This window comes from Jaculus jaculus, chromosome 13, assembly GCF_020740685.1.
Source record: "Jaculus jaculus isolate mJacJac1 chromosome 13, mJacJac1.mat.Y.cur, whole genome shotgun sequence".
Taxonomy (NCBI): Eukaryota; Metazoa; Chordata; class Mammalia; order Rodentia; family Dipodidae; genus Jaculus; species Jaculus jaculus.
Genome location: NC_059114.1, coordinates 74,506,843 through 74,530,256, shown reverse-complemented (window position 1 = coordinate 74,530,256; position 23,414 = coordinate 74,506,843). Strand labels below are relative to the sequence as shown.

At 47.0% G+C, this 23,414-nt stretch overlaps 1 protein-coding gene across 7 annotated transcripts in view; it reads left to right on the top strand.

Moving 5' to 3' along the window:
- Pdzd2 (PDZ domain containing 2) overlaps positions 1 to 23,414 on the top strand; it is a 459,739-nt gene that overhangs the window by 351,904 nt on the left and 84,421 nt on the right. For 6 of the 7 annotated variants that reach the window (XM_045132784.1, XM_045132782.1, XM_045132783.1 and 3 more), the window contains 3 exons: positions 7,561 to 7,703; positions 12,310 to 12,442; positions 17,504 to 17,656. In XM_045132784.1, coding sequence (XP_044988719.1) covers positions 7,561 to 7,703; positions 12,310 to 12,442; positions 17,504 to 17,656 — 429 coding nt within the window. The remainder of the gene's footprint in view (positions 1 to 7,560; positions 7,704 to 12,309; positions 12,443 to 17,503; positions 17,657 to 23,414) is intronic. The other variant, XM_045132785.1, reaches the window with a different exon arrangement.

The following is a 23,414-nucleotide window of genomic DNA, read 5'->3' as shown; positions in this document are numbered from 1 at the left end:
AGTTCAAGGCCAGCTTGAAACTACATAGTGAATTCCAGGTCAGCCTGGGCCTCGAGTGAGTCCCTACCTCGAAAAACCTAAAAATACAAAGAAATTTAAAAAGAAAGAAACTGTCAGCCTGAGGTAAACCCAGTCCTCCTGTGAGCTGCTTCTGGTTGACTGTTTCGTCCCCGCAAGCAGAAGTGAACGTTCCAAGCCTGGCTCTTCTCCCAGCTCTGTGGCCTTCAGGCTACCGTGGGTTTCCTCGGACCTTCCGTTTCCCCACCTAGAAGCCTGAGCCCTGACATTATGATAACACGTTCTTTCCTCATTTCTTTTTGTTGTTTTTTTTTAAATTTTTTGTTCATTTTCATTTATTTATTTGAGAGAGAGAGAGGGAGAGAGAGAGAGAGAGAGATGGGCACACCAGGGCCTCCAGCCACTGCAGACAAACGCCAGATGTGTGCGCCCCTTGTGCATCTGTCCAATGTGGGTCCTGGGGAATCGAGCCTCAAACCAGGGTCCTTAGGCTTCACAGGCAAGCGCTTAACTGCTAAGCCATCTCTCCAGCCCTCTTTCCGCATTTCTTACTGATGGTTCTAAGTAGGAGGAATAAGCAAATGCCATCAGAATGTGTTTCTAACAAGAGCCAAGACATTCCCCCCCCCCCACCCCCGCAATGAAAATTCTACTTGGATGATGTGTGTCTTCTCACATTTGGGGTAAAGATGGTGGTGTAAAATGGTACTTGGGGGTTCCAGCAGCGGTGAGGTCATTTCATTTCTGCATGGCAGTGCCGCCTGGCTCTAGTAAATAAATCCCCATGCCAGCTTCAGAGAAGCCCTGCACGGGCCGTGCGCGCACGTGGCAGTTAGCCGGTGGTTTTGAGGAACGTGTCACGCAGACAGCGTCACCACGAAAGCCCACAGTTTCACTTTTTCTCCATAGGCTCAAGGAACCTCATTGCCTTCTAAGCACTGTGCAAAGAAATTAATGTCTGAGACAGCTGTCTAGCCAGGGTCTGGATCAGTACTATGTTGTCTCCAGAGCTGGACCTGTGTTCACGTGCTGGACATTGACAAACACATTGATCTCCCTTCTGGGAGAGCCCCCTGATGATCAAGACTCTGGATAGGGCTGGAGAAATAGCTTAGTGGTTAAGGCGCTTGCCTGTGAAACCTAAGGACACAGGTTCAAGTCCCCCAGGCCCACATAAACCAGATGCACAAGGAGGCGCATGCCCTCTCTCTATTTCTGTCAAATAAATAAAGAAGAAAAAGGCTCTGGGGCTGGAGAGATGGCTTAGCGGTTAAGGCGTCTGCCTGCAAAGCCAAAGGACCTTGGTTCAATTCCCCAGGACCCGTGTAAGCCAGATGCCTAAAAAGGCACATGCACGTAGAGTTCATTTGCAGTGATTGGAGGTGCACCCATTCTCTGTGTCTGTCTCTCTCCTTCTCTGCCTCTTTCTGTCTCACTCTCTCAAAAAAAAAAAAAAAAGTAAATAAATTAATTAAAAAGCCTGTGTTACCAAATGCAGCCCCAGGCTTAAAAAAAAAAAAAAAAAAAAGACTCTGTATAAAGATTCTGTACTTCATTCCTTGATACTTATGGGGACAGTAAGCTCTGTTCTAGTTACTTGGAGAATCCATTGGTAAGAGAGTTAGACAAGGTTCATCTCCATGCTGTTTACAGTATAGAAAGGGCTTTTAGCAATAAATAAGCAAATGAAGCAGATCGTCGGCTAGGTGAGCAGTCAGTGACCTAACCCAGGGAGATGAGGAAGATGACAGAACAGGTTTATTCACAGCAGCCGGGTTGGTATCGAGTGTCAACCAGAGGAGCTCTCTTGCTGGAGGTGATGTACTAGTAGAGCCTGGTCATTGGGAGAGAGTGGCCCAGCAACATCCCTGGGAATAGCCAGCAAAAATCAGGAGGGTCAGAGTGTTCCAGAAGCAAACAAACAGCATGAGGGAAGGATCGGGAGAGCTGACAGAATTAGCCTACCGAGGTCCACATCCAGCAGTGCAGTTTGGCCCTAATTCTCAGTGCACAGGAGTGACAACCTTCACCCTGAGCGTCCGTCCGCTGGAGAGAATACTGCAGAGGTGACAGTAAGTGAGAGGCCGGACTGCAGGCTATTGTGGCCACCCAGGGTTAGGGTGCTGTTGGCTCTGACAAGGGTGCTACTGGGGAAGGTGAGCGGAGGCGGGGGGGTGTGAGATGTGTTTTGGAAATAGACCCTGCAGGTCTCTAATGTGGTTCAGGGGTAGGAAATGAAATGGGAGGGAGAATCAATCAAACATCACCCTGGGTTCTTTTTCTTTCTTTCTTTGAAGCAGGGTTTCACTCTTGCCCCTGCTGATTCGTTCCGTAGCCCAGGCTGGCTTTGAACTTGTAGCAGTCCTTCTACCTCCGCCTCCTGAATACTGGAACTAACGGTGTGCACCAGCACACCCAGCTGCCTGTGGGCTTTGGGCTTGCACACTCTCTAAAGCTTGAGATGATAGCTGTGTTTCCACTGAGATGGAAAATCCAGGAGTGGAGGGGAAGGGGCTGGTTTTGACCTTACGATGGTGTGAATTAGATCCCCAAGTGGAATTGTAAAGTGGCAGTGGAAAAAAATATGGTTATGTTTAGGTTAGCCTTTTTGCTTGTGGTCAGCGCCAGCTTAAGTTTTATAAATTCCAGACACTGGTTTTATATATATATATATATATATATATATATATATATATATATATATATATATATATATATATATATATATTTATTTATTCGAGAGAGAGAGAGAGGAAGAGGAAGGGAGAGAGAGAGAGAGAATGGGCACGCCAGGCCCTCCAGCCACTGCAAACTAACTCCAGATGCATGTGCCACCTTGTGCATCTGGCTTACGTGGGTCCTGGAGAGACAAACTGAAATCCTTTGGCTTTGCAGGCAAATACCTCAATGGCTAAGCCATCTCTCCTGCCCCACTGGTTTTATTTTTAACTTGACATTGCTTTAGCTGTTAGTAATAAATAAGCAAATAATCAAAATGTCACATAATGACTATTAAATTTAAGAGTGATAATTGTACAGTTAAAGCTTATAGCATTTTCCATCACTGCTACCTTTCTCTGTATTCCTCTGAACTCCATCAGATAATTCAGAAATCCCAATCAAGTTAATTTGCATTGATTTCTTTGGATAGTCCCTTATAATTCTCACTCTCGATTATAGAGAAAAATGATGTTATTAGATAAAAAGTGAAGAAGGGGCTGGAGAGATGGCTTAGCGGTTAAGCGCTTGCCTGTGAAGCCTAAGGACCCCGGTTCAAGGCTCGGTTCCCCAGGTCCCACGTTAGCCAGATGCACAAGGGGGCCCTGGCGTGCCCATTCTGTCTCTCTCTATATATCTGCCTCTTTCTCTCTGTCTGTCACTTTCAAATAAATAAAAATAAACAAAAAAAATTTTTTTTTTAAAAAGTGAAGGAGGAAGTCTGGTTTCTTACTGGAATCGTTAAGGATGGGGTTTTCTGGGTGTGGTGGCATGGGTCTATACTCCCAGAACTTGGGAGGCTGAGGAGGGAGGGTCAGTGGAGCCCAGGAATTTCAGACCATATTGAGCAATGTATTGAGAGTCTGCCTCAAGAAAAGGAGGGGTTGGGGAAATGGCTCAATAGAGACACTTGTTTGCAAAATTGACCAGCCAGCAATTCCCTTCTTGACAGAAAAAGTGGTGCAAGCATCTGGCACTCCATTTGCAGTGGCAAAAGACCCTGGCACGCACGTGCATTCACACACCCCCCCACACACACACACACAGAATAGTTGTCATTTGTGCACCGGAGAGATGACTTAGCAGTTAAGGTGCTTGCCTACAAAGCCTAAGGACCCGGGTTTGATTCCCCAGCAACCACATAAACCAGATGCACAAGGTGCCACACATATCTGGGGTTCATTTGCTGTGGCTAGAGCCCCTGGTGTACCCATTTGCTCTCTGTCTCTCAAATAAATAAAATTTTAAGACACACAAAAGAATGAAAAAGCCAAGTGCGATGGTGCATAGCTTTAATCCCAGCACTAGGGAGGCAGAGGTAGGAGAATCATCATGAGTTTGAAGCCACCCTGAGACCACATAGTGGATTCCAGGTCGGCCTGGGCTAGAGTGAGACCCTGCCTCAAGAAAAGGGAAATGATGACACAAACTTGCAAGAGAGTCAATAGATCGCTAAATTTAAGCTAAAACCAAGTAAGTTTCCTTATTTCTGGACTTTAGTGATACACCCTGTGGCTCTTAGAAAGGAAGTCTGCAGCTTTTCTGAGCTGAGGAATACTGTCTGGTCTGGTCTGTTAGCACCCGGGAAACAAACATGCCATCACCTCAGTAGACAAAAATGAAGCAAGCCACTCTCAAGAGGCCCAAGGAAGCAGCCGCAGGGCTGTCTGGGATGCTGGCACATGAGAGCCGGAGGAGCAGCACATCTTGAATTGATCCGTCCCTCCCTCCCTGGGGGTGCGTTGGTGCAATGTATGCGCACATATGGGCAGAGTTATACCACCTCTGCATGCACGCAGGGCCAGAGAAGGACATGGGGTGTCCTGTATCACCGCCCATCTTCTTTCCTCGACACAGACTCTCTCGCTGATTCTGGAGCTCACCCTTTCATCTGTCTGATTTTTAGAGGTAGTCTCACTTGGGCCCAGGCTGACCTAGAATCTGCTATGTAGTCTCAGGGCGGCTTCAAACTCACAGCGATCCTCCTACCTCTGCCTCCCGAGCGCTGGGATTAGAGGCGTGCGCCACCATGCCCGGCAAGCTCACCCTTTTTTTAGGTTTCTTTTGTTATGTGTGTGTAAGAGAGAAAAGGTGCCCCAGGGGCTGCAGCATCTGCAAACAAACCCCAGACGCATGCGCTGCTCTGTGCATCTGGTTTACACAGGTCCTGAGGAATCAAACCTGGGTCCTTTGGCTTTGGCTTTGCAGGCAAGTGCCTTAATCACTAAGCCATCTCTCCAGCCCATACCCTGGCTTTTTTTTTTTTTTTTTTTTTTTTTTTTACATGGGAGGTGGGAATCAAACTCAGGCCTTCATACTTGAGCAGCAAGTTTTCTTCCACCACGGGACCATCTCTACAGCCTGCAGATTGGTTCCATTTGGTACGCTCTAGGCCACCAAGTCTCCTGTGCTGGAGCTGATGCAAGCTGTCATCTTGGCAGCCACGTGTTGGTTTTCTGGAAGCGGTGGCCCTCGGAGGGCCGTGAAGGCCCGGGAGGGTATTTCTGAATGGGGAGTGGGAAGGTGTTCCAAAGGTCAGAGACAGCAAACCAAAAACCCATGGAGTCCTGAGTGAGCCGATTGGCTGAACTAGGGCCTGTTGACAAGTTCATGAACTGCTGCGGTGAGCCAGTGACTTCTGAAGTTACGTTTGGCCAGACGGGCTGCCTTTGCCTGTGGTCAGCGGGTGGAGGAGACAATTGGCACCACTGCGCGCTGCTGGAACGAAGGAGCGCCACCAAGGGTCCCTGTGCTCCGAGCAGGGTCCAACGGGTCTCTCTGGGTGCTAATAATTTCCCCAGATATTCCCATTGCCGCGCAACAGTGACTCTTGCCACAGCTGGTTTTTTTTTTTTTTTTTTTTTTTTTTTTTTTTACTACTGCACACAGTTTCATTTCAGTTTCTGGCAAAGTGCATTTGAGATTTCTTAAATGTTTCACATTCTTTCTCCTCTGCAAACAGCTTGAGTGGGCAGGTTGCCTGTTTGTAGGGCTGATGGCTTTGTACAGGGGCCGTAGCAGTGCCATTGGACCTATGTGATGGATGAAAGAAACAGACGAGGTTTGTTTTATGGGTTGAGGAGTCTGTGGTGAGTCATGTCCATATATCTTCTGCTTTAAGACAAAATACAGAAGTGAACCTAGTGCAAGTGCCAAGAAAAAATCACTTTTGAAGATTTTATTTTCATTTCTGTGAACAACTGTCTGGAAGAATCCAGTCATTTTGCAGTGAGCTTGTTTGTGTCCTGAGGGTGAAATTGAGATTTGAGTGGATGATGGGCCAAACCTGGACAGCAGCAAGCATCACATGACTTAAAGACAAGTAGTAGCCTTTCTTAAAGAATATTAAAAAAAAAAAAACAAAAAAAAACAGAATAGATTCTTTTTTCTTTTTCTTTTTTTTTTTATTTTAGGGCTGTTAGGGCACTTGCCTGCAAAGCCTAACATCCCGGGTTCAGTTCCCCAGTACTCACATAAAGCTAAATGTACAAAGTGGTACATACGTCTGGAGTTCGTTTACAGTGGCTAGAGGCCCTGACATACCCATTCTTTCTCTCTCCCTTTCTCCTTGCAAATAAAAAAAAAAAAATTTTTTTAAACAAAGAATTGATTTTTATAGGCATTGAGGTATTTTTGAATGATAAAAAGAGCATGCCAATCAAAATGTCACCTGCCCTATGGGCCAACAGCATTTCTCAAATTCATCAGTTCTATAATGTTCTATTTCACTTCTCCTGCCAGTGAGCTCATTTGCGTGTTTAAAGGAAGTTAGAGATGCAATTCAATGTTTTTGCAGGTGTGTGTGTGTGTGTGTGTGTGTGTAAATATAGGTTTAGTAATCCTAATCTGAAACCCAGAATGTTCCAGAATCCAAAAACGAACGAACACCAACATGACGTCACAAGTGGGAAGTTCTGCTCTTGACCTCATGTGATGGGTCCGAGTCAGTGACGCTACAAATATTGAATAAAATTACTGTCTGTATAATAGCATATGAAACATAAGTGAATTTTGTGTTCAACTTTGGGCCCCATCCCCAAGATATTTCATTATATGTGTGTGTAAACATTAACAACAACAACAAAAAAAAAACCTAAAATCTAAAACACTCTTGGTCCCAAGCGTCTCTGACGAGGGTCATTCAGCCAGCAGTCCATGACAGCCCATTTGTGTTTAGTATGTTGTCTGTTACTTGTCATGTTGTCGCATGTATCCACAGATACAGCAAGCTTCAAAATATTAAGAGTTTGAGTAAAGAGGCAAGGAAGTAGTTATTTCTGAATTTCATATGTTACAGATGGCAGAGTTCCACTCAAAAAAGTTGAAGTCTTCTGGCACCAAAACCTCAGTTTTCTTCCTTTCACCTTCCTGTATTAACTGGTAGCTAGCTGTGCACAGGTGAGAAGGATCTCAGCCCCAGCTCGGGTCCCAAGTGTTTGACCATTTGCTAACAGGACACTTGCTGATCTGTCTGACGTGATAGTCAGCGGCCAAGGTAGCTCTCTACATGTAATTAGAAGTCCATGAAATTAAAAACACTTGGCCGCTGCTAGCCACCTCCAAGTTCTCCACAGCCACGTGCGACTTGTGGCTCCTGTTGGCTAGTACCGACAGAACATTTCCACATCTCCCTCGGTGCTGATGGTCCTGGGGACACCACCGCCAGCCAGGCTCTACAGAATCGACAGAGGCTTTCCTCTGTGCTGGCCTGTGCTATCTGGTGACAGATGATGGCTATCTGGCCCGGTGTGACAGCGCCCCTCTCCTGCGTCAATGTCATGTGTCTGTCAACGTCCTTCACACGTGCTCACTTTTTCTTCTAAGGAGGAAGTTGGCCGAATATGGAAGATGGAGCTGCTTAAAGAATCAGATGGGCTGGGAATTCAGGTTAGTGGAGGGCGCGGATCAAAGCGCTCTCCTCACGCTATCGTTGTCACCCGAGTGAAGGAAGGAGGTGCCGCTCACAGGTGACTAGATACCTCTCCCCACCCCTTGGGCCCCTGCCCCCTCCTCCCCTTCCCTCGGGCGGGTGCTGGGTGCTCCTGCTTTCCACCTGGTCAAAGCCTTGGCAACTATCGTTTGTAACGATTTTATGGCGGGGCATGCAATGAAATGGGGCGAGACCTGTTTTAATTGAACACATCTCTGAACACAGAACTTGAGTAACTGGAGAGGATCCTTCCAGATATTCCAAACCCTGGAGAGGAGATATCTTTGTAGCCATGTTTTAAATTAATTAATTAATTTATTTATTTGAGAGCGACAGACACAGGGAGAAAGACAGATAGAGGGAGAGAGGGAGAGAGAGAGAATGGGCGCGCCAGGGCTTCCAGCCTCTGCAAACGAACTCCAGACACGTGCGCCCCCTTGTGCATCTGGCTAACATGGGACCTGGGGAATGGAGCCTCGAACCCGGGTCCTTAGGCTTCACAGGCAAGCGCTTAACCGCTAAGCCATCTCTCCAGCCCTGTAGCCATGTTTTATATTCAAGCAGATAGTACCCAAATTTTGGAATGCAAGCACTGTGGTGATGTATGGTTACTTATCGAGAAGATGTGGCAGGATGCACATTCCTGCCACCTTAACTCCTGTGAGTCTGTGACTACTGTAACTAGGAAAGTGATGTGGCTTGTGGATTTTTGTTCGTTTGTTTTTTTCAAGATAAGGGTCTCACCGCAGCCCAGGCTGACCCATAACTGACTTTGTACTCCTCGGCTGGCCTCAAACTCACAGCGATCCTCCTACCTTTTTATTTATTTATTTGAGAGAGAGATGGTGGGGGAGGGAGAGAATGGGCACACCAGCACCTCTAGCCACTGCAAACATCTGTGCATCCGGCATTACATGGGTCCTGGGGAATCGAACCTGGGTCCTTTGGCTTTGTCAGCATCTGCTAAGCCATCTCTCCAGCCCCCTGATAGGTTTATAAATGTGGCCGCTAATGTCACGTCTGTCAGAATTTCGTGCATGCATGCACACACACACACACACACACACACACACACACACACTTGAATTCATATGCTTTATCATGTAGATGTGAAAAATTTAAAAAAAGTGTCTTCTCCATGTAGCCTAAAAACAACTCATACTTAACAGCTTATTTTTAATCCAAGCAATTATGTGCAATAGAGTGAGGAACAACGTTTAGAGAGAGCATGTTTGCAAAGGTCACATTGCAGACGAAGAATGTAGCTGCCTCAAAATGTCAGGCATGCTCTTTGCCCTGCTAATTGCTTCTATTCACATGGGATGTCTACTGTTTACAAGGCATGGTGGGACATGTACTTGTGTTGCGTGCCCACACATATACAGTAAGTGTGTAGAGGGAGAGTTTCACTGATGAGAGAAGTGATTATCTTTTATCTGATCTGGAATTTGTTCAGGCAAGGAAGCCAGATCCTAAGAAGGATGTACGAGGCCAAAGCAATATTCACCTACCTAACAATGAGAGGGGCCTGGAAAGTAGGGAAGTATTTAGGCTAAAGAATGGAAAACTAAGAAAGGAATTGGGGCACAAACTATCCAAGTGTTTCCCCTAGACTTCAGTCCTCATAGAGGAGGAGGCTCATAACTAAAGCAAAGTTAGGATCAACCGCAACCGTCAATTTTCCAAATGACAGTCATTATTAGGAGACCAGAACCTAGGATGATTTTAACCCAGATGAGCATCGTTAAACTTCCTGAAGGACATTCCAAGAATATCTTAAGGAACTCCCATCAGGTAGCTGTTTTCCCCTTGGATCCTAGCTCTTAATTCTAGTCCTTAGCAGTTGAGAACTTCTGGGCTCACAGATAAACTCTGCAGGCCCTGCCCTGCCCTTTCCCTTCAGAGCCAGTTCTAAATGGCCTGCTCATCAGTTTGTTTTCCTTCTTAGCCTGGGGTCGTGTGTGTGTGTGTGTGTGTGTGTGTGTGTGTGTGTGTGTGTGTGTGTGTGTGTTTCTCTCTTCTCTGTGATGTGTGCCTCACAAATGGGGCATTCTCATTCATAGCAGGAGACGAGACAAGAGAAATGGGATTAAAAAGTAGATTAAAAGAAGGCATCTCTGGATGGGCTGGATGCTCTTGGTGGTCTTATGAATAAGGAAGGAAGCCCAGGGACAGTGGCCAAGACCACCAAATTATTTATTCCAGGAACCCTTTCCTCTCCTAGGATCGTTTCCAGAGTGTTCCACCCACACATCATGAGACTCCAATTTATTTCTCCCCTGTGATTTTTTTTCTGTCCCCTTCTCTCGCCATTCTCAGAGACTAAAGGGTCCCATAGCCTTTCTCTGCTCCAGAAATTTTTTGATTGACAAGAAGCAAAGGCAGAGTCTTTCATGCCTCTTTTTTTTTTTCTGATAAAGATTACATTTATTTTAAAAAGTAAAGCAAGGCCAAAGGTATGGCTTGGAGGTTAAGACACTTGCCTACAAAGCCCAAGGACCTAGGTTTGATTCCCCAGTACCCACATAAGCCAGATGTACAAGGTGGTACATGTGTCTGGAGTTTGTTTGCAGTGTCTAGAGGCCCTGGTGTGCCCATTCTCTTTCTCTGTCTGCCTCTCCATTCCTCTTTCTTTCAAGTAAATAAATAAAATATTTCTTTTTAAAAGAAAAGTAAAAGAGGGGCTGGAGAGATTGCCCAGTGGTCAGCGTGCTTGCCTGCAAAGCCTAAAGACTCAGGTTTGATTTCCCAGTACCCATGTAGAGCCAGACGCACAACATGGTGCATGCATCTGGAGCTTGTTTGCAGTGGCAAGAGACCCTGGCATGTTCATTCTATCTGCACCCCTCCCCTTCTCTCTCAAATAAATAAAAGATTTTTTTTTTTAAGTAAAAAAGCCATGCGTGGTGGTGCATGACTTTAATCCCAACACTGGGGAGGCAGAAGTAGGAGGATCACTGTGAACTCGAGGCCATCCTGAGACTCCACAGTGAACTGCTGGTCAGCCTGGGCTAGAGCAAAACCCTGCCTTGGAAAAATCTAAAAAAAAAAAAAAAAATCAACAACAAAAAAAGTAAAAGATTATCATGTGTGCCCTAGAAGAAAAAGACAGACAGAGAGAGAGGTGGGGGGGGCTGTTGGAAGTGGAAAGAGGGAGGTAAGAGTAAACTTGGAGGAAGAAGGTTGATTCATTGAAAGAGCCAGGCAAGAGAATTACAGATTGGACAGAAATAGAGCGGGTGGATCTGGGAAGGTGGGAGGGAAAGTTCATGGCAGCCTTCAAGGGGAGTGCTGAGCATTTTAGGCCTAGGCTTTCTCTGGCCGCCCCCCCCCCCCGACTCTGCAGTGCCGGGCTCCTTTTTGGTCCCAGTACAATACACTATCCACAACCCAGCATAACCCATTCCCAAAACCCAGCCCTGGAGGTGCTCTGGGCTACTGTGCGCTGAGGGCCGTGACCTCCCCTGGGGAGCCAGCTCCCCAGGAAAGCAGAGTCTCCCACCAGCCAGGGAGAAAGAAGCTCAGATCATCATTCCAGCTAAAAATAAACAAACAAAGCCGGGTATGGTGTCGCACACCTTTAATCCCAGCACTCCGGAGGCAGAGGTAGGAGGATCACTGAGTTCGAGGCCACTCTGAGACGACATAGAGAATTCCAGGTCAGCCTGAGCTAAAGTGAGACCCTCCCTTGAAAAACCAAAAAAATAAAAACAAACAAACAGGGCTGGAGAGATGGCTCAGCAGTTAAAGGCGCTTACTTGGAAAGCCTGACCGCCTGGGCTCAGTTTCCCAGTACTCACCTAAAGCCAGATGCATTAAGTGCCCCATGTATCTGAGGTTCATTGGCAGTACCAGGAGGCCCTGGCATGCTCTGTGTGTCTTTCCCCCCTCTACCTCTGATAAATAAATATTTTTTAAAAAATGTACACCCATGGAAATAGAGCAGGTCTAAAACCTACAAGAATAGAAAGTTAGCAATCAACTATTATGACTGATCTTTCTGCTTATGAACGTTGGCTATAGGGACTCAAGGAGGAAATAGGCTCTGAGACACTGTATCTTCAGGGTCTGATAGCTCTGTTGGTGGAGTGAGGAGGTACAGACATAGACCACATACTTGCAGTCACAAGGAGGCCCAGAGACATCTCCTGAGGCTCCCTTCCCTTGTCTGCTGAGGGCTGGTAGCTTAGGGAAGAATTGCAGGTGGGCTCCACATATCTTGGCTGGCTGTGGGCCTAGCTCAGCAATAGCCCTGTGCTAATGACATCATAATCAAAGCCGGGTGACAGGGAAGATTAGAGAAAGAATGATTTGACTTTCCAAAACCCCAAAGTCTTGGTGGCTCATTCACAGGCCTCACGTAGACGGAGCTTGACACTGATGCTGGCTATGGGGTGACTTAAGGATGTGCTTATTAGTAAAGGACCCCCTGGAACCCTGGAGCTTCTCGCTCTTCAAACAGTGGTCTGGGCCTGGTGGTGATTCACTCCTGTCCCTCAGTCTCTGGCTATGTTGCTTCCTCTTTAGCCCAGTTTCAACGCTCCTCCCCATTGACCTTCCCTAGCTCCTGCAAAGCTGACCCTTCGCAGGCCCAGAATGTCTTGACAAGGGATTTTTTTTCCCCCCCATCTCCATTTCCCCAGGGATGGCAGGCTGTCCTTAGGAGACGAGCTGCTGGTAATCAATGGTCACTTACTGATCGGGCTGTCCCATGAGGAAGCTGTGGCCATTCTCCGCTCAGCCACTGGAATGGTACAGCTGGTGGTAGCCAGCAAGGTAGGTAGTTTCTGTCTGTTTCAGCATTTTTAATGGTGGTGTGTAGGTGGCTGTCAGCCCTCTCTGTAGCATACGCAGATGCTAAGTCATTAGATGGACATGATTCCACAGGACAAGTGCACATGGAGGCCCTTAGCAGAAGAACACTGAACTGCTTTGATCCTTTTAAGTTGTTAAACATAGATGCTGCAGAGGCTGGAGAGATGGCTTAGCGGTTAAGACGTTTGTCTGAGAAGCCCAAGGACCCAGGTTTGATTCCCCTTTACCCACGTAAGCCACACGCACAAGGTGGCACACGTATCGAGTTTGTTTGCAGTGGCTGGAGGTCCTGACATTCGTTTTCTCTCTCTCCTTCAGATAAATAGTGTGTGTGTGTGTGTGTGTGTGTGTTGTAGAATAGAAAAGAAATAATAGATTTAAGGAGAAGCAGAGAAGGGTAGGGTAGAAGGAAAGTCAGGGAGGAAGGAGTAGAATTCCCACCTAGTTAATCCTTCTTAGAAATAACCCCCACCCAAGATTTCTGACCCAACCATGTTGACAGTGGAGGTTAACCAGCACACACCAGAAAACATGAGATGAAGACAAAGATGTGCCTCTTCTGGGTAGAGCAGACAGTGGAGGCACATTCACAGGACCTTAAAGAGGATTTCTGGTGTTGTCTGCTTTCTGCTGCTACCCTCCACTTTTGGTGAAGAAAGGTGCCATGGGTATCAGGTGCCAGGTGCTTATCTGTTGTCTCACGTGGGTTCCTTAAAAAAAATATGAACAAGGGAGGTAGGCGTGGTGGCGCACTCGGGAGGCAGAGGTAGGAGGATCGCAGTGAGTTCGAGGCCACCCGCAGACTCCATAGTGAATTCCAGGTCAGCCTGAGCCAAAGCGAGACCCTACCTCGAAAAACCAAAAAAAAAAAAATAATAATAAAATAAAATATGTATAAAATATATAAATATATATATATACTTTTTATTTATTTGCAAGCAAAAAAAATGAACAAGGGCTGGAGAGATGGCTTAGCAGTTAAGGCACTTACCTGTGAAGCCTAAGGACCCAGGTTCAACTCCTCAGGACCGATGTAAAGTCAGACACATCTGCTGTTCATTTGCAATGGCTAGAGGCCCTGGTGCACCCTCCTGTCCTTCCCTCCCCTCCCTTCTCTCTCTAATAATAAATAAATAAAAATAAAATCAAACCTCGGGTCCATCAGACTCTTAAGCAAATGCCTTTAATTGCTGAGCCATCTCCCACAGATCCTGCTTAATAACGCTTTCATTTCCTTAGGTGAGGACTTAACAGCATTGTATTCACAATGACTGATCTAAAATCTTCTAGGACTTGTGGCTCAGTTGGTGGTACTGACCTAAAATGAATGTTCTGACTGTGTTTGGGGGAGGGAGGGAATTTTCATGGGATATTTTTTATAATCATGGAAAGTGTTAATAAAAATTTAAAAATAAAATAAATAAAATAAAATGAATGTTCTTTTTCTTAAAGATTTTATTTTTGTTTATTTATTAGAGACAGACAGAGAGAGAGAATGGGCATGCCAGGGCCTCTAGCCACTGCAAACGAACTCCAGAAACATGCACCACCATGTGCATCTGGCTTACATGGGACCTGGAGAATTGAACCTGGGTCCTTAGGCTTTGCAGGCATGTGCCTTAACCACTAGGCCATCCCTCCAGCCCTAAAGTGAATGCTCCTCATTTCCCTTGAGGGTGGAGTCACATGTCATGCTAGTAACAAACACTGATGACATTAGAAGCCAACTCACTAATACTTATGTAAAGTCTGCAGGGTTGTGTGTGTGTGCATGTGCGTGTGTGTGTGTGTGTGTGCGCGCATGCGTGTGTGTGTGTGTGTGTGTGTGTGTACTCATGTGGTTTTGTTTTTTATTTCTATCCTCTATTCTGCAAACTCTCAGGCAATATGATGGTTCAAGTTGGTGGCATGTTTGCTTCTCTGTCTGGGTGAGAGAGGAAAGCTCCTTCCCTCTCACTGGCCTTGGCCGCCTCTGTATCCTGCTCCCCTCTCTGGCCTCTGGCCTTGTGTCGATGACATTTCCAGGGAGAATGCTGTGCTGGGCTCCTGGATCGTCCTCACTTGCACTTGTGATTGCCAGGAGCACTTCGCCATCTCAGCTCGCCTGCATCCCATACCTGCTTTGACTTCTCTGCGTAAGAGCAAAGGGCCACATGGATGACCCCCCTTGGACTCTGAATAGAACGGGTTCTGTTTCCACGTATTGTTGTTGACCTTTAAAAATTGTTCAAGGAGCTGGGCATGGTGGCGCACGCCTTTAATCCCAGCACTCGGGAGGCAGAGGTAGGAGGATCGCTGTGAGTTTGAGGCTACCCTGAGACTCCATAGTGAATTCCAGGTCAGCCTGGGCTAGAGTGAGACCTACCTCGAAAAACCAAAAAATAAATAAATAAATAAAAGTTCAAGGGGCAGGGGCTGGAGAGATGGTTTAGCAGTTAGGCACTCACCTGCAAAGCCGAAGGACCACAGTTTGATTCCCCAGGGCCCACGTAAGCCAGATGCACAAGGGGGAGCATGTGTCTGGAGTTGGATTGCAGTGGCTGGAGACCCCAGTATGACATTCTCTCTCTCAAATATATATATATAATTTTGGGTTTTTTTTTTTTATTTTTCGAGGTCAGGTCTCACTCTAGCCCAGGATGATCTGGAATTCACTACATAGTCTCAGGGTGGCCTCAAACTCATGGTGATCTCCTACCTCTGCCTCCCAAATGCTGGGATTAAAGGCGTGTGCCACCATGCCCGGCTAATAAAATATATTTTTATAAAGTTGTTCAAGAGTGAGATTGTTTACAATCACGGAAGTTGTTAATAAAAAATAAAATAAATCTTTCAAAATTAAAAAAAATTGTTCAAGGGCTGCTTTCATTGAAAAGACATTATTGTGTCTCCAGGTTGGCAATTTGATTCGATAAACAGTCTAATCTCTTTCTAATGAGCGTGTGTAAGTGAGGCGACCAGTGGAGTGGGGGAGGAGGAGGAAGTAGATGGTAACATCCTGGGTTAGGCCTAGGGACTCAATAGTGGGTAGAAACAGCATTGCCTGGGAGGAACTCATCAACAAACAGGAGACTAAGACAGGAGAAAATTGGCTTAGAGAACGGAAAGAAAGACTTCTCCAAGGACATCAGAAAAGAAAGGACAGAGTAATGCTGAGGGTTGAACCCAGGTCCTCACACAAGCTTGCTTGACTAGTGCTTTGTTACCAAACTACACCCCCAGCCGAGGAGAGGGGTTGCTCCTGGGATGGTTCAGACACCGATCATGAATACTGAGGATTTACAGAGCACACCGTGGTGACCAGGGGTGGTCCAAGCAGAGGGAGCCGGGGTGGGGGTGGGCGGGAGCGGCTGCAGGCAGCACCAGGAGAGCTAGAAATGGCTTGAGTGGGAGCCGGGCGTGGTGGCGCACGCCTTTAATCCCAGCACTCGGGAGGCAGAGGTAGGAGGATCGCCGCAAGTTCGAGGCCAGCCTGAGACTACACAGTGAATTCCAGGTCAGCCTGGACTAGATTGAGACCCTACCTTGAAAAAGAAAAAGAAAGGGCTTGAGTGGAAGGTGAGGCTGGAGGGAAGAGCGGAGGAAAGGGTTGGGGAGCTAAACCAAGGCAAGCTCCCTAAATTGCAGAGCAACCTGGGAAGGGTTTATGGTGCATCCTGCATGTAAGACAGGGGAGCCCTGAAAGTTCCCAAGTTCAGGAAAAATTGACCTAAGCAACCCAGAGTATTCCAGGAAAAAAAAAAATTGGTGGTGGTGGGGGGAGGGGTTAGAGAGATGGCATAGCCGTTAAGGTGCTTGCCTGCGAAGCCTAAGGACCCATGTTCAGCTCTTCAGGTCCCACGTAAGCCAGACACTCAAGGTGATGCATGTGCAAGGTCGCACATGTGCACAAAGTGGCACACGCGTCTGGAGTTTGATCACAGTGGCTGGAGGCACCAATTCCTATTCTCTCTCTCTCCCTCTCTCTCTCTCTCTCTCTCTCTCTGTCTCTCTGGCGCTACCTACACAAGATCATCATAATGGGAGGAAAAGATGATGACCTCAAAATAAAAGAGAGGCTGATTGAGAGGGGGAAGAGAGATGATGGAGAGGGGAGTTGCAAAGGGGAAAGTGGGGGGGGGTTACCATGGTTTATTGTTTCTAATTATGGAAGTTGGCAATAAAAATATTTTTAAATATTTATTTATTTATTTGATACAGAGAAAGAGGGAGAGAATGGGCTCACCAGGGCCTTCAGCCTCTGTAAACGAACTCCAGATGCATGCTCCCCCTTGTGCATCTGGCTTACATAGGTCTTGGAGAATTGAGCAGGATCCTTTGGCTTTGGAGGCAGATAGATGCCTTAACTGCTAAGCCATCTCTTCAGCCCCAATAAATTTGTTTGTTGGTTTGTTTTTTAAGGTAGGGTCTCACTCTAGCCCAGGCTGACCTGGAATTCACTATGTAATCTCAGGGTGGCCTCAAACTCTCGGCAATCCTCCTTCCTCTCCCTCCCGAGTGCTGGAATTAAAGGTGTGTGTCACAACGCCTGGCTGTAAAAAAATATTTTTTAAAATAAATTGGTTTGAGTGCAGAAGTGGATAAGTGTACTTGCATATGGTGTGAGCTCATATGTACATGTATGTGGGCACAAATGCCTTTTCAGGCATGTAGAGGCCAGAGATTGGCTATGAGTGTCTTCCTCAATCACTCTCCATTGTATTTATTGAGACAGTGTCTCTGGCTTGAACCCAGAAATCGTCAATATAGCTAGTCTAGCTAAACGGCTTGCCCAAGGGGTCTGTTTCTACCTCCGAAGTGCTGGGATTCCAGGTCCCCACTCATTCATGGCAAGCAATTTACCAGCTGAGCCATCTCTCCAGCCCTGGTTTGGGTTCAGATCGGGTTGCCACCCCTGTTGATGGTGACCCTGCACGTGTGGACCTACATTTCACCTGCTCTCTGGGTTGGAGTTTATAGGTCAACTTGCAGCACCAGCTGATGCTAGGGGATAATTCCTGGGCCTTTTGTGTGTCCCTGTAGGAGACCTCAGCAGAGGACCTGCTGAGGTTAACGTCGAAGAGTTTGCCCGACCTGAACAGCTCGGTAGAGGACGTGTCCTCTTGGACGGACAACGAAGACCAGGAGCAAGACGGGGAAGAGGAGGGGACAGGCTCGTCATGTGTCCAGGGAGTGGTAAGTGAGTCTCTGGGGACCCACTGGTTGATGGTGAAGGCATCTTGAGTACCCGGATCAGAGGAGGATGCTGGAGAGCACACTGGAGACCATATTGGGAGAGGAGCATGGCAATATTTCAGTCCTTTTTCTCAGAATTTTCCAGAAACCTCTGGAAGAGTGATGCATTTCACGTAAGAAAATCAGCACTATTGAGCTGTCTGCCCACCTCTGTTTCTAGACAGCTTTGTCAGGTGCACAGGGATTCTGCTGCAACTTTGATCGAATTTGAAAGCAGCCGTTGGGGTTAAGCTTTAGACTCACAGATCTCAGGTGAAAAGTAGACCATGAACACACACGCCCTGATAGATGAGTGTGGAACACGCCTGATGATGATAATCAAACCAGGTCATACGCCCTGGTCTGCTGACATAGGAGGCGCCTAGTTAGCAGGTGGCAGTGTGGTACCTGGTCTCCTCTTTGTATCATAGATCTAAAGGATGTGTCATTCTTCTTGTTTTAATTTAATTTAAAAAAAAAATTTGTTTATTTTTATTTGAGAGCAACAGACAGAGAGAGAGAGAGAGAGAGAGAGAGAGAATGGGCACACCAGGGCTTGCAGCCACTGCAAACGAACTCCAGATGCGTGCGTCCCTTTGTGCATCTGGCTAACGTGGGTCCTGGGGAATCGAGCCTCGAGTCCTTAGGCTTCACAGGCAAGCGCTTAACCGCTAAGCCATCTCTCCAGCCTAATTTTGTTTTTTCAGTAAGCAGAATCTTTGTATGGACACATTATGTGCTGGTACCATTTCCCTCCTCTCTGCCCCAGTGCCACTGAGGGCCCCCCTCCGTGGGATTGCTGGTGTTCACCATGGAGTTGTGGGTTATGGGTTGTGAGAGCAGCAGTCAGTCATTGTTGGGGGGCGGTGGAATCCCTCTGGATCTTCCCTCCCACCCTGGGGCTCCTACAGTCTTTCTGCCCCCTTCTGCCACAAAATTCCCTGAGCCATGGTGGCTGTGTTTGAAGTCTACTTTAGTGTTGAGCTCTTAGAAGCTTCTGGATGTCTCATTCTTACTCTAAGCTCTTTTCCTATAATTCCCCATCAACCCTCTGACTTTTGGAACCTGTCACGCCTCCCTATAGGCTCTGCCCGTGGCATAGTTAAACCCTGGAAACTCAGCGGTGTTGATGGTCATAACTGTGTGCCATAGTTATTCCCATCATGCTGTGTGGCTGTAAGGGGCAAAAAGTATTTTCCCTGTTGGTTTCACTGTACCTGCCCTGGTCCCTGGAGATCTAGGGACTCTTCAAATTGTGACTGCCTAAAAGTCTCTCTAGCAAGAGCACCATTCACATCCTAACCATCACACAGTTTTATTGATTATAACAAATTGTTTTTGTTTACTTATTTGAGAGAGAGAAAGAGAGAGAGGGAGAGAATGGGCACACCTGGGCTTCCAGCCGCTGCAAACAAACTCCAGGCACGTGCGCCCCCTTGTGCATCTGGCTTATGTGGGTCCTGGGGAATCAAAACTGGGTCCTTTGGCTTCGCAAGCAAGTACCTTAACCACTAAGCCATTTCTCCTGCACTGATTATAACAGGTTTTTTTTTGGAAATGAGCAGTAGAGAGATTTGCTCTAACCGAATTGCTAGGACAGTTTGCCAGTAAAGGGGGAAAGAGGATGTTTTATAATTTACCTGGTTTCATTCAGAGGGCTCAGGGTTGATGTCAAACATTGCCAGCTGTGTTTTCCTTAAAGGAGAGTGCTCTCAAAAGCCAGGCGTTGAGTTATAAAATATCAAATTTTTAAAAACAGGGGCTGAAGGAGATCACCTTTTTGTCAAATGGGCATTTTGTAAATGGAAAATGTAAGTACAAGCACAGGATTTGTTTTATGTACTTTAGTAATCACTTGTGTTATTATTATTATTTGGTCTTTTCAAGGCAGGGTCTCTGTGAGAGTTTGAATAGATGGTCCCCAATATATTCAGTGTTTTATTAGTTTGTAGTTTGCATCTGCAGCCACTTGGCTGGAGGTGGTATCACTGGATGTTAAGATGTGGTGGTGGGTTTGAGATTTCAATCTACAGATATGTAAAGCATGCCTGGCTGGAGTTCCTGAAGTGTGCTGTGCTGTGTGGCTTTTGACTTTCAGGCTTGGGCTACTCTCTCTGTGTGTTTGGTCCTGTGAAAGCAGGCCAGCTGCTTCTGCCATTATGGAACTTCCCCTGGATCTGTGAGCTCCAATAAATCCCTTCCTCCATAGTAAAAAAAAAAAAAAAAAAAAAAAACAGGGGCTGGAGAGATGGCTTAATGGTTAAGGCACTTGCCTGCGAAGCCTAAGGACCCAGGTTCTATTCTCCAGGTCCCACATAAGCCAGACACACAGTGATGCAAGCATGCAAGGCCGCTCACACACAAGGTGGCACGTGGATCTGGAGTTCAGTTGCAGTGACTTGAGGCCCTCTTGTACCAGTTCTCTCTGTCTCCCTCCCTCTCTCCCCCTACCCATAAAAAGTCCAGTCTGTTGGGCTTGCCTCAAAATTGAGAGAGATTGAGAGAGAGAGAGAGAGAGAGAGAGAAGAAAAACAGGCTGGCAATAGAGCTCAGTTGATGGACTACTTGCCTAGCATGCACGAAACCCTGGGCCTTATTTCTAGAACCACAGAAACCAGGGATGGTAGCGTATGCAGCAATTAAGAGTTCAAGGTCATCCCTACATAGGGAGCTTGGGTTACTGAGATCTGCCACAAGAACCCCTGTGGTTTGGTTTCCCTGGCTACAGTAAACAGCAGTGAGATTTGCCTTCGCCAAAGCCCCATCTGGGCTTAGAATGTGACCATGTGGTGCGTAATCAGGTCACAGAAGAGCGGTAGGAAGAGGCCTGGGCGAAGGCGGTACAATACCACCACCCCCCCCCCCCGTGGTGTGGCTCTAGGGACAGCGTCCTCCCTCGTTCCTGTGTCACCACCTCATTCATGATTGAAGTTGGCCTCTGAGTCCAGCCCCTCCTGCATTCCACCTGTGGTCTCGGTCCACTCAGTTGACCCCTACCCCTAGTTTCTCACAAGCCCACCTAGTCTTCAGTGACAATGTCTTAAATGTCTTAAATGCAAACCTAAGTGTTTTTTTTTATTATTATTTAAATTGTTTTATTTTACTTATTTAGTTGCAAGCAAAGAGAGAGAGGAGACACAGAGAGAATGGGCACACCAGGGCCTCTAGCTGCTGCAAATGAACTCCAGATGCATGCACCTCCTCGTGCATCCCGCTTACGTGGGTCCTGGGGAATTGAACCTGGGTCCTTTGGCTTCGCAGGCAAATGCCTTAACCGTTAAGCCATCCCTCCAGCCCCTAAGTGTGATGATGGAGTGGAGCTCAGGAGCCCTTATGTTAAAACCCCAATCCCTGGATGTAGAATACCACTAGCCCTCTGCATCTGTGGGCTCTCTGTCAATGGATTCAACCAACTATGGGTCAGAAATACTGGGGGTCAGGGGGATTACATCTATACTGAATATATTATACAGGCTTTTCTTCTTTCATTATTCCCTGAACGGTTCAGTATAACAAATGCTTACATAGCATTTATATTTGTTGTGGTTAATGTTCTCATTGGGGGGAGAAAGCCCCTGCCAACAGCAGCTTGCAGTAGGAAAGTTTGTATTCTGGCTCACCATCTCGGGGGGCGGGGGTGAGCTTCATGATGGCAGGGGATGGCATGACGTGAGCGGAGGCTGGGCGTCCCCTCTACCACAACAGGTGGAAACGGCAGCAAGAGAGTGAGCCAAGTTTCTGGCAAGGGGGAACAGGCTCTAACACCCCTAAGCTTGCCCTCAGCCACACACCTCCTGTAGCAAGGCTCCACCTCCATGCCGACAGCTGGGAACCAAGCATTCCAAACAGGAGTTTATGGGGGACACCTGACTCAAACTACCAAAATGTCGTATTGAAGCCTGGTGATGGCACACACCTTTAATCCCAGCACTGGGGAGGCAGAGGTAGGAAATTCAAAACCACCCTGAGACTACATAGTGAAATCCAGGTCAGCCTGAGCTAGAGCAAGACCTTACCTCGGCGGGGGGGGGGGGGGGGGGCATACCACATACATACGTATATACATACATACATGCATGCATACATTCATACGTACATACATATGTACATACAAACATACATACATCATGTTGAGTATTTCAAGTCATCCGATTTTGAGTATATAGGAGGATATATGAGGGTTCTATGCACATACAAAGACATCTTCTAGAAGTGACTTGAGCAAGCATTGGCTTTGATCCACCTCCCTGTCCCTTCAACACTGAGGGACCTGGGCCACTGTGCCACCTTTTCTCACACGCATGCTCCTTGAGTCTCTACATGTGCCCGTAGCTGCTATATAACAGGCCTGGGCCACGTGAGAAATTCTGTCTCAGAAAGAAATGGAGTGAGAGGGGACTGGAGAGATGGCTTAGTGGTTAAGGCGTTTGCCTGCAAAGCCAAAGGGCATAGATTCGATTCCCCAGGACCCATGGAAGGCAGATGCACAAGATGGCTCACGCATCTGGAGTTCGTTTGCCGTGGCTGGAGGCCCCAGCGTGCCCATTCTCATTCTCTTTCTCTCTCCCTCTCTCTCAAATAAATAAATTATATATATATATATATATATATATATATATATATATATATATATATATATATATATAAACTATCATTCCAGCACAAACACACACAGATGCCCAGCTGCTCAAACTAGACTCTCAGGACCTACTCTGTCTCTCCTCCATCCTGTTCCGTCCCAGCCAGGCCTCAGTTTACTTAGATGTCTCAAGCAGCGCTTTCCCTTGGCACTGGGCACTGAAACTACTGCTATATGGGGAGCTGCCAGCGCGAGAGGGGTAAGAAAAGCTGAAGTTAGCCCTGGACTGAGAAGATAAGAGTTAACTTGAGTGGCGGTTTAGATTCGGCTTGGTTTCGTGCTTACGGAGATGAGGTGATTATTTCAGTGGGTGGGGGACAAAAGATAAGAATAATGATTTGGCCAGAATGAATCGCCCTGAAAACTGCTGATGTTTGAATTGGGCTTACTCCTGTGGCAGCGTTTTCAGGGACCTGTTACAACTTGCTGCCTGGCTCCTCGCCTCCCTTTCATCCCTGTGGTTAGCAGTTCTCTGGGAAGCAAACAACCCATACTATTTGCACAGAAAAGCCAAGAGGGGCTGGACAGATGGCTTAGCGGTTAAGCGCTTGCCTGTGAAGCCTAAGGACCCCGGTTCGAGGCTTGATTCCCCAGGACCCACCTTACCCAGGTGCACGAGGGGACGCACGTGTCTGGAGTTCGTTTGCAGTGGCTGGAGGCCCTGGTGCGCCCATTCGCTCTCTGCCTCTTTCTCCCTCTGTCACTCTCAAATAAATAAATTTTAAAAAGAAAGAAAGAAAGAAAGAAAAACAAAGATCCCGTTCAGCATGGAACCTCATCCTACCGGGAGCCTCCAAAGGAGAGTGAGCACACCCAGGGAGGGGCCGGCTACCCCCTGGGGTGTGGGAGGAAAATGTAAGCGTTGGTATAGACCGTGTCTCCTTTCAGATTGTTTTGTGTAAATATTAGTGTAACAGTATGGGTTCATCGTTTCCATGTTGGGAACAAGGCTGACCTCGTAGCGTGGAGTTTAGGAAATATGGTTACAGAAACCCTCTGCATGCAGTCAACTTTAGACGTGAAAAATTCCTTCAGACTTCAGTGAGAACAAAATAGGAACCACCAGGCTTTAGCCGGGCG